The 16,930-nt window shown below is 42.7% G+C and overlaps 1 protein-coding gene across 2 annotated transcripts in view; it reads right to left on the minus strand.

The window, feature by feature from the left end:
- The window catches only part of LOC149858158 (vascular endothelial growth factor receptor kdr-like), a 172,807-nt gene that overhangs the window by 6,075 nt on the left and 149,802 nt on the right, over positions 1-16,930 (minus strand). For both annotated transcript variants that reach the window (XM_090060162.1, XM_090060161.1), the window contains exons 26-29: positions 16,336-16,441; positions 14,239-14,363; positions 13,440-13,518; positions 8,378-8,478 (exon numbers count right to left, since the gene is read on the minus strand). In XM_090060162.1, coding sequence (XP_089916288.1) covers positions 8,378-8,478; positions 13,440-13,518; positions 14,239-14,363; positions 16,336-16,441 — 411 coding nt within the window. The remainder of the gene's footprint in view (positions 1-8,377; positions 8,479-13,439; positions 13,519-14,238; positions 14,364-16,335; positions 16,442-16,930) is intronic.

Genomic DNA, 16,930 nt, shown 5'->3' on the forward strand with positions numbered 1-16,930 from the left:
GGTTTTGATAAGAAATCAGACCTTGATGGTGGCTCTCTGAACTTCTCTACTGGGTTTACACCTTTTTAACCAGCATCTTTCTGCAATAATCCATAATTTCAATCTGACTCAATGACATTGCTCTAGTAGCTCTAGAAGGCTACCAGGGCATATGTATTTGCTGTGGCAACGTATTGGCTTGTGTCTGTGTGCACTGCGACATAGTCATGCCCCTATGTCATTGTCTATAGTGTGATGAGTCAGTGTGTGTTAAATTATATTTTGGAGATCTTAATCTATTAAGCCATTTATTTAATCCTGATATCTTGAGGCAAATTCTACCACAATACAGAAAGGTACAATTCCTACCAAGTTTGGGAGATGCACCATTTTCACACCAGGGCTGATTTTCAATTCACTGTAGTGGTCACTATACTATTGGTCCCTCCTGCTCATCCCTGGACTGAGAAAATGACTCCAGGATTCCTGCCTGGTGATGGAGGTAGCTAACTGTTAGGCTGCCTCTTGCATCTCTGAAATGAACTCCAATCCACAGCCGCTTACATAAACTCCACTGTGTTGGCCCTGTAAATCCAGACTGGAGTTGAACCCAATCTCTTGTTTGGCAGTGCAGGTCACTAATTGCTAGGTTGCCTCTGAAGACTAAAATAAGCTACAACCTTGAGAGTTCCAGCACGGTGGTAAACTTTTAATGTCAAAATCTAAATTATTTTCTTTTTCCCTGGTCCAGAGAAAAATATCAGTGGGAGTTGCTTCTAAATACCACACAGTTGGCAGCTGACCCTGTATCCCCACTCCCTCCATGGTCTTTAGATAAATTCTACATCTGACAGAAGCAACAGAGCCACCTTTCTGCCTCACTGTTTGTTTACGTATTTCTCTTTTTATTACCCACTCCTGTTGACACTTGTCAGCTGATTCCATGGATGCTCTGGCTTTTAATTTGCCAGGTATTAAAGTTGTCAATGGAGACTGGGAGAAGCACAAAAGTATCTGTGTAACTTGGCCCCCAGCCTGTGTGTCTTAGAGTTCTGGATAAAAGAAATGTTATTAGGGTTTAGGGAGGCCACACAATGAGAAACTTTCAGACCCTTGTTGGCTCCCAGAAAATGTTCTTGTTACATTTGTGTCCCCTCTAGGTCAGGAGATTGGATCTGGGAATGGCTCTGTCTATCACCTAAATCACACTGATGTTTGAAGAGATTCTAAAACAGTGACATTTAATATTTGCTCCAAAGCCCGAGAGATGATGAGGTAGGTCAGAAGCAAGTTGTTTGATTCACCACGTATAGCAGACTGAAATGCAATTAACTTTTGAAAACATACCTTTAATCCAAAATGCATTTCCAAAATTAAAACAACCTTAGGCTCTTTGTATTTTTACCTTTTTAATGTTCTGTCTTTACTGATGCTTCATTCTACCCTTTTTTTTTTTTTTGTCTCCGTAGCAGGGAAAGCTCATATGTTTGGAAGATATCAGAAGGCAAGGCTAAGGCCTTCTTGTTCTGACTTGTAATCTCATTTGCTACAGATACAGCCACACTTTGTCAAGTATCACTGGTCCATCTACTTTGGTATCCTCCTTTCAACAGCAACTAGTACTTAGTGCTTCAAATGAAAGCAACCCCTCCTTTAGTACCGCATTCAAAGCCAACTGCTGTAATACTGTATATTAGGAGAAACAAGCCTGAGCCCCACAGGAAAATAGTTTATGGCCCAAAACACATGATTTTATTACTCATGGCATTACAGAGCTACAAATGTTAATAAATATATTGTGACCTAATCCTATTTAAAATCCAGCCATAATATTTGACTCAATGAATTTCCAAGTTGAACTTATGCTATCTAAATAAATATTCCCTGTATTGATTCTTCTTTCACTAACCTTCATTTTCAAATAATCTGTTGTTCACATGTGATGGGAAAAGGTAGAAAGGAGGCCCTGATCAATGTCACAACACCCTTCATAATTATTCATGTCTCCATTAATTCCTGCATAACTCGTGTTATCACTTGAAATTATGGAGAAAGAGGGGGAGAGTGAGACACCTAAAATACATTGAGAAATTGTTCCAAGGCAGTGATAATAATTCAGAAATCCTTGAATTAGTTTCCACATGACCTTGTACCCTTCTTAGGGGGGTCTGAACACTGCAGTTTGCACATTAAATATTATTGGAAAAATCTATTTTAGTATGGCTGCAAACGAGGGAAATTTGAAAACAGAACCAAAAAAATGGCTGAGGTGTTGGAGGGATTAACTGGTGAGGGAATGAAAAGAACCAATCTGAGCCTGGCTAACTGGTGACTAATGGGGATATAATAATAATAATCTACAAATGTCTGTGGTTTTTGTTCTACAGTTCCCCCAGCTCTGAACCTATACGCCAGATGTAAATGCCACAGGAGGCTGAGGGATTGATTGGTAAGGACCAAGTCGGTATACTCAAAGGCCTGTTTAGTCTATAAATTGGAATTAGAGTAGCTACCAACACACGTCTGCCTGTCCCAGTTACAGTACAGTTAAAATCTATGGCATGGATCAGCATGAACACGGTTAATGGGTCATGGGATCTGGCTAAAGACAGAGAATTTTAGCCTGGTAATGAGACCTGGTTAAACCTACAGCGAAGTCTCACCATGCCATTTTCAAATTCTTCAAGTGCTTTGCCCAGGTCTCCCAGCATGATACAGACAGGTCTTGAGACCAGCAAAGGAAAAAATAGGTTAAGTATCAGGAAATATATATAGACTGCCAGAATGAGTACCCTGGAGAGGGAGTAGAAGCTAGGCAGAAGATGCTGGAAGGGATCATTTGAATCAGTTAGAAGGAAACAGACTGGATGACATAATTGGTCTTTTCCCTCTCACTCCATTAATCATTGATTTTTGGCTTACAGTAAGAGAAATATCAAAATCAACACCCCAAGAACTGGGAACTCATTGCTGGGGCTGTTTATTTTCCTGTATAAGGGAGCTAGTTTCTAACGGCTTAAAAGTCAGATGACATGAAGAGGAATGTGCAAGTGGAGCGATGACTGTAAGCATATGTCTTAGGGGAGGGAAACAGGAGCGGAGGCAGTTCTGCTCTGATCAGTGAGTTCTGAAGTGCAAGGCAGAACACAGCCGCACACTGCTGCCCAGCCACCTTGCCCTAAGCAGAGGGGTTCAGACAGGTGTCTGGAGTCATTTAAAAAGCTGGGACATGTTCAGAGGCTGCATTTAAAAAGCTGCATGTAAGAAGGGAGCAACTGGGTTCTGTAGTGTCAGGTACAGCAATTTGTGCCTTATGCCTACATCTTGTAACAGTAAGGGAAAGTGAGCTTCAGGGCCTCAGAACAGCTTTCATGAGGTGTTTAATGAAGCACTTTTTCAGAGTAAGAGTGATTAAGGCTACTATATTTTTCCCCCGATTAAATATTACATACTAACCCCTGGTTCTTCTCTAATAGTTATGACTGTAATTCTGTTTGCCTCAGTGAATTGGCAATGAACACAGGAAAGTGAGAAGCCAATATTGCTTTCCCCTCTGGCAAGCTCAATGCATCTCAATGTCTGCTGACACAGGGACCTCAAAAGTTAGGGTCAAAAGATCTTTTTGCTTTGAAACGCTTCTAAACACAAAACAAAGCTAAATTCAATTCACCGTCAGGACTAGCCTACCATGGGAGTAAGTGACTGCAACCATTAGGGCTTCAGTGGACTTGTTCCTGCTGACACCAGTGATAACTTCGGACCAAACATCTCAGATATGCAGCCAAGCCAAATGAAAGGCTCTGGCAGAAAACTGCAGCACCACCAGCAACGGGCAATTCTCAATAAACGCATGGAACAGCGGACTGTGAGGCAGAGAGCCTGAAAGAATGAGCTTGGGGACCAAGTATTCCTTTTCTCATCTGGGGTCTTGTCATTGCATCACTGGGTGACCCTGGAAAGTTACTTACACAAGATTTTCAGAAGCTGTTTACTAATGCCTTAAATTTGGGGTCGTTCCAATCTAGATTCCTCTGGTACAGGATCATAGAGGAAAATGTCACTAGTCCAAGGTGGCTAGCAACAAAAAAGAATGTCTTCCATCCTCCCAGGAGAAAATATGATTGTACAGATGTTGAGAATTTTTCTTCCAGAGCAAAAATAGCCACTCCAGGAGAAAAATAACCTGGGAACAACTAGGGGTAATTCAATCCTGGGAAAGATTTCCCTAGGAGATCAAATGTCTGTACACATTCCCTTCTGAGAGAAGCCACAGCACAGTTCTCCAGAATCCCAGGGTGCATTGCTCCCCTCTCCTGCCAAGAGACAGTATGTTGCCTGGGTTGGAGTCTACTGCTCCAGCTGAGTGGGAAGCAGAACATGCCCCTTCACAATCACCACATTGTGCTGCAGGGAGCCACAGGCTGACTCTGAACAGTCTGGATCAACCAATCAGGGCTTCCCTGTGCACTGCTGCCATCTGTCTCTAGGTAGACTGAGGGAGCCTGCAGAGTACTCTGAGATGTGTACACAGGGCCTCTGGCTATGCGGCATCACAGTGCGAGTTCTCTGCTCTTCAGGGGCTCACCATTCAAATGTCTGTTCCAGGGTCTCTGGGTAGGTTTTTCTACCAGGAAAACAAAACCAGGAGAATTCTCCCAAATCATTTGAGTATGTGTATGGAGATTTTATCTCCAAATCCCATTCATATGGAAATAGGAGGCTGCAGCAGGAACGCTGATCCATTTTCCCTGGGTGTCTGTATAGCACAGAAGATCCCACAGGTAAATTATGAAGATGCAAGTTGTACAGCTATTCCTCTAGCAGCTACTATTCCCTGCATTTTCCCCAGACACTTTGTATTTGAACTGGAATGCCAGATGCTGCTAAGTGCAATTGTTTTGCTTTCACTCTTGTGCACCTAGGCTGCCTTAGACTTAAATGGATGGCTCTCAGCAACGCAATCCCAGTGCAGCATCATGGAGCCTGCAGTACATCTGCTGAGCCCCAGTCAGCTGGGGTCAGGGCACTCAGCCAAAATTAGCCAAATCATTGGAGATCAGCTAAGCATCATCAAGTCAGACAAGAAAAAGAATGCCAAATTTATTATAGATATTAAATAGTGACTTGATTAGAGATTCTCCAAGAGGAGTTTAAAACTTGGCTTTGCAGTGGTCTGTTAACATTACAAGATGAAATCTGACACTGGAGTGTTCACTGTTATGTCCCACATGCACACGTTGCCTCTGTTCTCTCTCCTTGCTATGGCAGCGTATAATGCTTTGACTTCAAAAATGGTTATTACTTGTCTAATAGAACTCCCAGTCCCAGGGTATCAGATTCATCTTCAATAAACTCTTGACACTGGCATTCGCTGGTGTGTAGTGTTGCCAACTTTTAAACTCAATGGAGAAAGCAAATGCAAGATAAATAAATAGCGAGATTTTGGCGAAAAATAATAAACTCAGCCACCCTGGTTTAGAAAACACGCTAAGCCTTTGAAAGGTTTTGTGTAAGAAGAAAACGACTATTTGAAACAGGTCCAGGGTAAATGTTTTTGATAGAGAGAGATATACAATTAACAAGGATGACTTTATCTCCCCTACTAAACCAACACTCTTTTCTGACCTCTCCAAGCCATTTAGAGACTATCACATGTGTTTCTTGGGGCTGTTTTTCAAGTTACGGGTAGGGGAGGCCAAGGGATGACATGTCCTCAACAGAAAGGATAGCAAGACCCTCTGCAATTAATATTTAAATAAATATGTTCTTGGGCCACAGAAATTCTGCAAGATCATTTAAAAAGGAAGCCAACTGCTCAGCTGGACTTCAAACACTGAGTGGAAAAACTGACCAAGCAAAAACACGCCCCTGTTCTACCCTGTAGTCACTAAGGTCCTGGGAAAAAGAATGAGATGGACGTTGTTTCTCCAGGGCTTGTGCCTACATTAGATTTCTAGACAGATGCCCTTTGGTGGACTGACTGCCCCAGGAAGAACCAGGTGCAGAGCAGGGAGTGGAATAGCAAAGAACATTTGAACTTAGCAGGCTTAATGGATGTAAATCATGGCATAACTTCACTGAAGTCAGTGGAGCTCCGCCAATTTAAACTCTGAGCTAAACTCCCAATGTCCAGCTCAGAAGGTTTATTTGAGGCTTTATCTTTTGCAGAGAACAGGCTATGTCATGGAATGTCTACATTTCTGCTTCTAGATAGAAATGCCGTTAGATCCCCTGTCTGGTGAGATTTTGGTCTTTTGGTTCTCGCTAAAAACTTGAAGAGGGATGGGGAGTTGAAAAACAACCCAGAAACTACTTATTTCAACACTTCTGAATCTTAGAAGGGGGAAAATAGATGCTGCAAATGTGATTTTTAAAATCTTAAAAAGGAACAAATATCCACAGGAAGATTGTTGTATTTTTATTTTCAATTCATCTGTCCCTAGAGAAATTATGTACTTGTGGCTCAGGATATGTATACATGGCCCAGTGTACAGAAGCAGGGTAAATCAGTTCTAGCAGACTGCTGTGCTAATGCAACTATACTGCATGTGGTACCTGCATGAAGTTGAATCTCTCTACACAGGACTGCACGGAGTGTAAGTTTCATACATGATGGAGGAGTGATACAGACCTTGGTGGATCTCTGTGTTTTTAGTACGGGGGCAGTGCATGTAAACTACCTTGCTGAGGGGATGTTATTGGACAACACTGCTCCCAGAAATATACTCCTTTTCTATAGACTCGGTGGAATTTGAAAGCTGCACCCTCCTGCAACAAGGCCAACATGAGTCTGATCTCTAGCTTTTGTCACTAAATACTGCATATTGAATGTACTCCAAAAACTGTAGGAATTCATAGAGATGAAGTCGACTTCTCCCATCTTTCCTCTCCCTGCCCGTCAGAAACAGATAGCCCTTCTCAAGTACTGATTGTGCACAGTGTTAAAACACTGTTCAGTGCAGTCTTTTTCCAAGATATCACTCTTCAACAAAAAGTTCAGTGTGTTCTGTCAGGAATGATAGAAATTACCCTTGTGAAAATCCATACTGAATTTAATAGGGTAGAAGCCAATAGAACTATATCTGTCTTGCATACTACAGAGAAAAAAACCTCTGAGAGAGAAAGAACTCTAAAAATCTAATTAGCTGAACTGAAAATCTTTCCTGTAAAGTTTTTTGAAGAGTTCTGGGCCAGTAATCTCTATGAGATTCTACAGGTTGATTCCCGAACCCCTATAAAAGGGTTACCATTTTTTAGTATGTTCTAGAGGATTTTTCTGTAAGGATACACATGGAAAAGACACACTCCATCATCAAAGCCATCTCCCTCTTTCTGCCATTGTCTGATTGTTCTTTACAGATTGCTAAAAGAACATGAAACTCTGGAAGCCAAACTCCATTTGCTTTCTGATGACTGTGTCTTTTACTGTGATCTGTTTTGGTGGCCTGTGCTATGTATGACTAAGCACAAACTCAGCATTGGCACAATGCCTATGTGGAACCACAGTCTGAAAAGATGGATCAATTGGTTCCTCAGACTGGAGAGAGCGTTAAGAAGTGTTGGACGTCTGTTGAGGGTAGGAAGGGGTCAGGCAGAGAGAGGCTGTCAGAAGTTAGAGAGAAGAAAATCATAGAAGTTATACAAAAGAAAGTTTAGAGATCTTCTGGGTGCTTACAGGCCTTTTAGTACCTATCCCATCTTCTTAAGTTCTTCCTCTGCTATTCACCTGGAAAGTCCCTCTTGCCCATTATGTTGGAAATAGGCTGATGCATGTCTGGTATGTATCAATATGGGTGGGCTCTTCCTCTACTAGTCTCTTGATTTATAAAGTTTTCTTATTTCTTGAAATTGTTGCACCCCTCAATAAGAACTTCAAAAAGAGGCAGACAGGATAAACCAAACATAGTCTATATGCATCCTCAGTCCTTTTGTTCCTATGCTATGTTTTCCACATCTGTACAAACAAGCCAATGCTAGGTCAGAGTCTTTGCTCCTCTTTGATATGACAGTTCCAAAGCACGAGACCACTTCTCGTTTGACACTGATGCATCCAGTTCTAAGGCTGATGAATTAATTATTATCCAGGCTGTGGGGAGAGACGCACACGCCCATTTGTAAGCACAACATTTCTTTCAGAGGTCTAGGATTGTGTTTTATGTCTACCTTATTATATGCCAACTGGCATGGCTTTTCTCTCTTCTGACCAAAGCTAGATTGTTTCTATTAATCTGAAATTTAGTAACCATGGCCACGCTACTGTAATCTTGAAAATCCGAGCTGCATATGGTCTGCTTGTTCAGACTAAAGTGTGTCATTTGGAATCAAAACCCGCTTATTTTCTTCATGAGCTTTTTTTGACACAACACCAACTCCAAAGAAATGTACTCAAAGTACTCACGCCAGAGCCATAATCCCGTAGGGCCAGGAGCGGATTTCCAGCCTCTTCAGGCTTTTCATCTCATCAGAAGTCAGCACCATCCCGCTGTCCGACTCACTTTCCTGTACAGCAAAAGAAACAGGACATCAGCAACATGTTAACTGAATATACAGCACTGCAGATTTCTCAAGTTAGAAACACCACAGCCGGGGGAGAGTGTGTGATGCAGGAGTTGAGCTGGGCAGCAATTAAAGATGAGAAAGAAAGAAGAACAAAGGGGATGGTTCAAACAGTAAATTCCAGATGGCGTCTGTCCTTCTTCCTCCTCCTTTTCTAAAGCACGTTTTGTGCTATAACACAGAATAGGCTGACTCCAGACTGAAGTCTTCTCTTTCTTCACAGAGCAGGTAAAACACAGGCAAGATCAGTTCAAGCTTTCCCTAACCCTGGCATGAAGTGGCCACCATTAGGTAGGGTTGAGGCTCCATGGTGATTCAGCTATGGGTTTCAAGTTAAGCAAGCCAACAAGGAATCCCTCCATAGTGGCAGTTCATTTTTAATCTAGAGGCTTCTTTATTAGAACAAGGGTGAGATCTACTGACCTATTCCACACAAGCCCCAAAGTGACTCAGCTGGGCATTAACAAGCAGAATTGGACTTCAAACAGCCTTGGCAGTGGTTTTTAAACTGGGGTTCTGCAATAGGTCATCAGGGGTTCTCCAAAGAGATTGGGGGTGATGGTGGAGCAGGCCAGGAGGTTGCCCAGCTTTGTTTCAATTCATGGCCCATGGAGCTAGGGGTAGGGGTTCCATGGCAGAAGAAGTAATATAAAAGGGTTGTGTAACTTTAGGAATGCTGACAACCTAGATCCTAGAGCAAAGGTTTGCTTTGCAGTCCTGATTTGGCAAGTCACTTGACCATCTAAATCAACTGCCGCATAGCAAACCACTTTCAGAACATATATAACTCTCATCAATTTAGAAGTTAAGTTTAAATTTGTATGTTTTGTTGAATCATGGCTTATATTACCAATCCCTTTAGCCAGCCTGTCTCCCTGGTGCTTTTATTTTCCCTGTGAAAACTGCCTTGCTGGTTTTATGGAGATGAAAGTTTTGAGCTGCTTTAAAATTAATATTAAGATACCATGGGAAGTGCAGGGATCAAAACATGTACACAGTTGGAAGACTGTGAAACCACAAAAGTAATGCTGACGATTTTGCCTTTCTTTGGTTTTCTCCAATTTTTAAGGAGAAATTCTGGTTGCATGTATAAGCAGGAGTTTTTTAGCACAGTAGAGCTTGAAATCAGTTGTTAAACCTGACAAAGGGATATTAGGTAACTCAGGATGGCCAACCTGTGGCCTGAGTGCCACAAGTGGCATAAGCAGCTTCTGTGGCAGACCTGAGGTAGGTGTGTAATACAGCGGCAGAAAGGGCAGGAAGCAGAAGCAGAGCAGCAGATTGGGCAGGAAAAGGAGATAGGAGTGGCATTCAGGGACAGTAGGTGTGCCTACACGTGCACATTTATTGTGCAGTAACCAAAACTACTGCACAGTACGGGAGTACATCTACACATGCACGCCTGTACAGTTCAGTAAATGTGACGACTTACGCTGACTTGAATGTAAATTTGACACCTGCATCACGAGCAGTAAATTTAAGCTGGTGTAAAGGCACATGTAGACATGCCCAGTGTGAAGCTAATTCATGGTACACCTGCCATAAAGTTCATCCCTACTGATCTAAATGGCATAGCTGCAATCTGAACGGATAGAGATACAGGGAGAACATACACAATTGTAGGGTTGCATTCATGAGATAAAATGTTACCTAAAATACTTGGTGGGGAGACTGGTGGATGTGGTGTATCTTGATTTAAACAAGGCTTTTGATATGGTCTCCCACAACTCTCTCACAGGAAAGCTAAGGAAGTATGGGCTGGATGAATGGACTGTAAGGTAGACAGAAAACTGGCTGGAGCATTGGGCTTAGAGAGTAGGAATCAATGGTTCAATGTGTAGCTGGGAGCCGGTATCAAGTGGAGTGCTCCAGGGGTTGGTCTTGGAGCTGGTTTTATTCCGTTTCTTCATCAACGTCCTGGAAGATGGCATAGAGTGCACCCTCAGCAAGTTTGCATATGACACCAAGCTGAAGGGTAGGGCTAGGATTCAGAGTGACCTAGATAAATTGGAGGATTGGGCCAAAAAGAATCTCATGATATTCAACAAGGACAAGTGCAAGGTCCAGCACTTAGGATGGAAAAATCTTCTGCACCCGTGCGGGCAGGGGGCCGACTAGCTGGGCAGCAGCATTGCAGAAATGAACCTGGTGGTTACAGTGGACAATAAACTGTCCATGAGCCAGCAGTGTGCCCTTGTTGCCAAGATAGTTAATGGCACACTGGGCTGCATTGGTAGGCGTGCTGCCAGTACATCAAGGGAAGTGATTATTCCCCTCTATTCAGCACCAGTGAGGCCACATCTGGAGTACTGTGTCCAGTTTTGGGCTCCCCACTATGGAAAGGATGTGAACAAATTGGAGAGTCCAGAAGAGGGCAACAAAAATGGCGCGGGGGCTGGGGGATGTGACTTCTGAGGAGAGGCTGAGGGAACTGGGTTTATTTAGTTTAGAGAAGAGAAAACCGAGAGGGGTTTTAATAGCAGACTTCAACTACCTGAAGGGTGGTTCAAAAGAGGATGGAGCTGGACTGTTCTCAGTGTCTGCAGCTGACAGCACAAGAAGCAACAGTCTCAAGTTGCAGCAAGGGAAGTTTAGGTTAGATATTAGGAAGAATTTTCTCACCAGGAGGGTAGTAAAACATTGGAACAGGTTACCCAGAGAGGTGGCGGAAGCTCCATCCTTGGAGTTTATCAAGACCTGGATAGACAAAGCTTTGGCTGAGATGTTCTAGCTGGGGCTGGTCCTGCTTTGAGCAGGGGGTTAGATTAGATGTGACCTCCTGAGGTCCCTTTCAACCCTATGATTTCTATGAAATACTCAGTATTGGACTTCTTTGAAATATCCAGTATTTAGCAGTTACTGATGTTTTAGGAAAGTGAAAGTTATCTTGAAAGACTCATTCAATCACTTTGCAAGGAAAGTGTCATCATTCATGTGTCTTCCTGGCTCTATCTTTGAACTCCCTTAATATAAGAAAACCCTTTCAACCATCCTGCTGAGTTAGGTAGCTTAGGTTTACCCTATTTAAGTGTTAAAAAGGGGGCCTAGTGATTCAACACTGATAAAATTGCTGTTCATTATTTGCTTTGAGGTCATGTCTGGTGGCTATGAGCAGAACCAGGCTGCCTCTGTGCTGGGTGCTGCACAGACTCGCAGGTAAACTGTCCCTGCTCTAAGTACCTTTAAAGACAACAAAATCAAATGAGGGATTTGGGGAATTCCTTTTGTGTCTTAATTGCTCCTCAGGAGAGTTCAAAAGAAGCAAAATAGCAACTGTATAGGGCATAACAGGAAAAATAAAGGAGATGTAGGAAATGAAACTGTGATCGGTCTTATCTTGCCATCCAAACCAGGTACTATGGAAAAAGCTTGAAGAATAAAAGGAAAATTCGCATTCTTAAATATTTTAATAATCCCTGGTGTGAACAGGCTCCTGTTAGGGAGCTTGTTTATAAATACACACAGTGAAGTCCTGGCTCCACTAAAGTCACTGCAAAACTCCCATTAATTTTACAGGACTTGGATTTTCTTTACACTGTCTCTTTAGAAAGCTGGCCAAGAAATAAATGACCTGTACTTCTGCTTTCATAGTGTCTTGAAATTATTTAAAGAAAAAAAACCTGTTAACAACTCATCAAAACATTACAAATAATTAGCACAAATATGAGAATGGGGTAATGCTATCTTTTGAATGTTCCTGAGTAGCCCTTTGAAACTGGAACCTAAACAGTCCATTGGCATTTAAGGTAATGATAGTCATCGTGATGCACTTACACTGCAAGTAAGGATTATATTTATGCAAGGTTTCTACTGCAATCTGGCACTGAGATGCTACCAATATTTCAAAGTGTTACCCCTTTCCAAAACTTTGGGAAAATACCCCTACCATGCATGTAGTTATTTTAGAAAGGCCTCTAATAATGAAATCTTTGGAACATGATGTACAGGCACAAGCAATTGCAAAACAGGTGTGCAAAATGGCACAACTATTAGCAAAACAGATTGTAGACTAGAGATAAAGCTGTATAAACTAAGCATGACAAAGCATTGAGATAATAATAGGCATCAATTCTGCATGGGCAAAAGAATGAAAAAGAGATCTGTTTCCTACAATAAGCAATAGTCACAGACATTGTCTGATGTGGAATATATATCTGCTGGCTAGACAAGAGGTTCCCCGTGCAGGTCAAAGAGTGAGAGAGTTCCCTGCTTTGGGATTGCAGTGTGAGGCAAAACTGTGTGCATCCTACTTTCCTTTTGCTGCACTACAGCATATAGGTGCTCATTCTCTTCCTCAACCAGAAGGTCTCTTAATGGCTTCATGCCTCCCCAGGCTTCTTGCTATGTAGATTTTGAGTGGAAAGGCTACCACTTTAGTGCTAGTGAATCTATCTCTGTAGCAAGCACCATACAGGGATATGCCTTCAAGAAGCTGAAACACAAACACAGCCCCTGAATTATTTTGTAAGGAAGACAAACAGAAGCCATCCAGGACCTGAGAAACCTATGATTTTAGAAGTGGCCACACAAAGCACAAAGCTGGATGAAAAACTGGAATGCCACATTTTGAAAGATGTTGAGGTTCCAAATTTTTGTTTTTTTTTCCATATTGAAATGAAAGCAAGATCTTTCAGGGGTTCCTCCCCAGCCTTTTTCTAGGGGACCAGGGGGAAGGAATTCCCAAGCAGCAATATGACTAAGTGCCTCGCACTGAGCACACCTGGGAAAACCAGCCCTTAGACTCTCTTTGAATTGTTCTATTAAGCAATGTGCAGACCTCTATTCGCTGGCATGCAGCTCCCAGGCCAAACTTCCATCTCCCTGAATGAAGTATACACATGCTCCAGAAACTCTTTATGGGCCTCATGAACACTGGTGGAAAGAGACATGGTCCCCTCACTTACCTCATGCATAACTTTCTCCTTCTCCACTGGCACCTCATCAAATGTCTTCACACTCAGTGGTCGCTTCTTACTATTAATACTGAAAACCAGAAGGGCAAGACATTAGTGTATAGCAGGGGCGGGCAATTAGTTTGGGTGGAGGGCCGCTTACTGAGTTTTCAGAAGCTATTGAGGGCCACATGACAGGCAGCCTGGGGCAGATAAATATTAATTTTCTAAATTTTCAGGGGTCCCACAGGCTGGATAGAATGGCCTGGCAGGCCGCATCCAGCCCCTGGGCCTCACTTTGCCCACCCCGGTGTATAGCCAAGCATGATTCTGTCATCATCCTTCTTTCCCAAGTGACTCCTCTGTAGCTCAAATTCAGCATCTTTCATTGAATTTTCTTCTATGTCCTGTTACCCAAGGGGGTTAAACATCTGCGCTGTGGACCAGATCTAGCCTGTGGAGCTGGGTCATCCGGCTCATGGACTTTTGCCTGCTTCTGCAGTCAGAGCCTTGGCTCTACCTATGGTGGTGGGGCTTCCTGCAGCAGCAGGCAGAATTATGGGTGGTGTAGCTTATGGGTACCTGAAAAACAGGAAATGCAGCCCTCCAACCGATTTGAGTCTGATACCTTTGCTGTAACCAATAAGCTGAACCTTGACAAGCAGAGTCATATGAGTCATAAAATACGACACTACCCTGAAGCTACTCACAAAGATCATCTTCCCAAGTGATATATGACTTATTTCCCAGCATGGACTCTGAATTATCTAGATTCTTAACTTAAACCAACATAAGAAAGCATTTTCCTCACCTTGCTTCCACTGCACTCCAGCGGTTAATGCGGCTGCTCAAATTGTCTTCCACTGGGCAGGTTTTTGGGTTAGATTCTCCATCAGGGCATAATGTGATGTTCAGTGGAATATAGTCTTTGCCATCCTACATGTATCATAATACAGAAGGAATACACTTGGTGAGGATCAGCTCTTCCTGTGTTACAGCTGGTATATTAATGGCTGCTATATGCCATAGGAACCATTTCCCAAACAGGGCTCTGTACCAGGAAAACCAGTAGATATTGGTTCTGTGTCTGATTGTTTCTTTAGTATAGCTGCAATATGCTAAAGCCAGAATTAATGGCCTTACTCCAACATTTACTACCCTGTAGTTTTTGCACAGGGCTTTTCTTTCACTTTGGGAGATCTTCTAAGAAGAATGGTTGAGAGCATTATAAATCTTGGCAGTAGGGTGTGGGACCTCCAGATCCCCCCATATTCTAGAAAAGGGATGCTCAACCCCAGGCCTGCTTGGGTCCCCACAGGCCTGAAAATTTGGTGATGGTGGGACAGTGGCACCACTCCCCTGCTACCAAATTTCTGAACCCTGTGAGAAGCCCCAGAGCCCAATCCAGCCCAGGGACCGGCCCCACACCACTCACTGGGCCCACAGGGCTACAAGATCGAGCACCATGCTTCTAGATGTAGCAGGAGTTCTGACAGTTCTGCTCGTGCCAGCTGAGAAGACCAAGCAATCCTGAGCATGTGGTATCAGGGACTGGTTTCTGCTTTGGAGACACCATGGTGTTTATCTGAAATAGCTGCAAGCAGCTGGCCTTTACAGGCTCCTAATGCTGCATCCTTAACAAGTCTGCAGCCACTTATTATTATTCCTATGGCCTAAATGAGCAGCCAGTGAGCCTTCATTACACAGAATGAGTCCACTGATGGGCACTCAGTTAAACGTTCAACTACATTTGCATTGCACTGCCATTTTGGGGGATTCTCTAGGGCTCCTGTTATGGAGCTGAGGACATCCAAATCTCCATGTTTTAGCTGTGGGAAAACAGGGACAGAGAATCCTAGAACACCTGTGGTTAGCAATGCTGTAGCTGTGCTGGGAATTTGAAATGGACGGTGCTTATTTTCTAGCCAATGTGCTTACGTGCAACTTGTGCTTAGCAAGATGTTCCTTCATACTGCCTCCTTAAAGCACTTTTCTTTCCTCATTACAACAGAAGCCACTGCAACCTTAATAGTCAGCATCTATCATAATAAGCTATGAAATGTCATCAGCAAGCCCTAATTATTACAGTTGCATCTAGAAATAGCCCTTTGTTTAACTTCTGAAAAGCATTTATCAAAATTTCCTTCGCTTGATTTCTCTTCTGAGACTCAATTAACTGCTCTGTCCCTGATCACAATCCCTACATTCTCTTTGATTTCCTTTGCTTGGACTATAAGCCTCGCAAGTTCTTCACATTGCAAACTTGCCCTCCCTTTCCTGAGCTTCCCTAACTCATTAGTTTCCACAACAGAAGGGGCATGAAGAGAAACCTTGATTTCTTCTCCTCATGAATTTGGCAGTTACATAACAGATCTGTGGGATCTTTTTTGTCTTGAACAGAGAAAAAAGAGGTTGATTCAACTATTATGAAATTGACAATTATGCAATTGACTCTTTGAGCCTTAAACTGCTTCATTTTAAAGCTTCTAAAAGCAACAATGAACAAACACGGGGAGAAAATGAGGGAGAGAGAAAGTTCAAACTTGCTGTATGCAACAAGCCAAACTATTGGCAGGTTGCAATGTTGGAAACTAATTAAAAATGTTTGTGAGATAAAGAGCTATTGTTCCTCTAGGGGGCAACTGAGCCTCATTTTAATTAATGTACTGTAAGTTTCTGTTTGTTATGGGTGGATAAACATCTCATTTTTGAAACACAATTCCCTTTGAATATGTAGCATTTCCCTTGCCCACCCGCACCCAAATAGGCATTTTCATTGTGCTTCATTACCAGGTCACATCTAATATCATTGCTTGACATAGCTGGTTACAGTCTGCATATGCATGTACACATATACCCAGACACATGTGCAGCTTCTAAACATAAATCGCCTCATAAACTGGCATACCTGCTGAACATTTGCCTGGAGGAGGTCTCCTAAGCGTTCAACCAGCTCTGTGAAGGTGGGCCTCTCCGTAGGTACTCCATGCCAACAGTCCAGCATAGTCTGATAACTATGGGAAAGCAGAGGAATTGCAAGAGCCTTAGATTTCTCTTCCCAACATTTTTTTGGTGCCATCTGTCTCCTTATTTAGATGACTGCCCACCCACTAGCTCCAGTGAAGATGATTGTTTGAATGAATTCCAGTGTGCTGAAGGACTTTGACCTCCAGGTTGCGTATCTTTACTATTTGTTGCTATGTTTCAAGTACCCCTCTGGGTTGCTGACACTCAGCTAGATTAACTATAAGTTGCAGACCTGACTGGGTCACTGAAAGAAGGTCAAGGTTATGGAGATCTTACAAGACCTGACAGCTCCTTAAACAGACATTTCATACACTACAGCCACCCTTGAACAATCCATTAACCTTTTACATGAACAATGGCTTGGCCCTGTAGCTGACTTGGTGTTTTTTGTTATTTGACTGTGGTATTAATGCACCCGCCATATTTAACAAACAAAATTTAGAAAACAGATGGTGGCAGTGTAAGCAATCCCTCTT

The sequence above is a fragment of the Crocodylus siamensis genome, chromosome 8, assembly GCF_052110815.1.
Source record: "Crocodylus siamensis isolate JL-2025a chromosome 8, ASM5211081v1, whole genome shotgun sequence".
NCBI lineage: Eukaryota > Metazoa > Chordata > Crocodylia > Crocodylidae > Crocodylus > Crocodylus siamensis.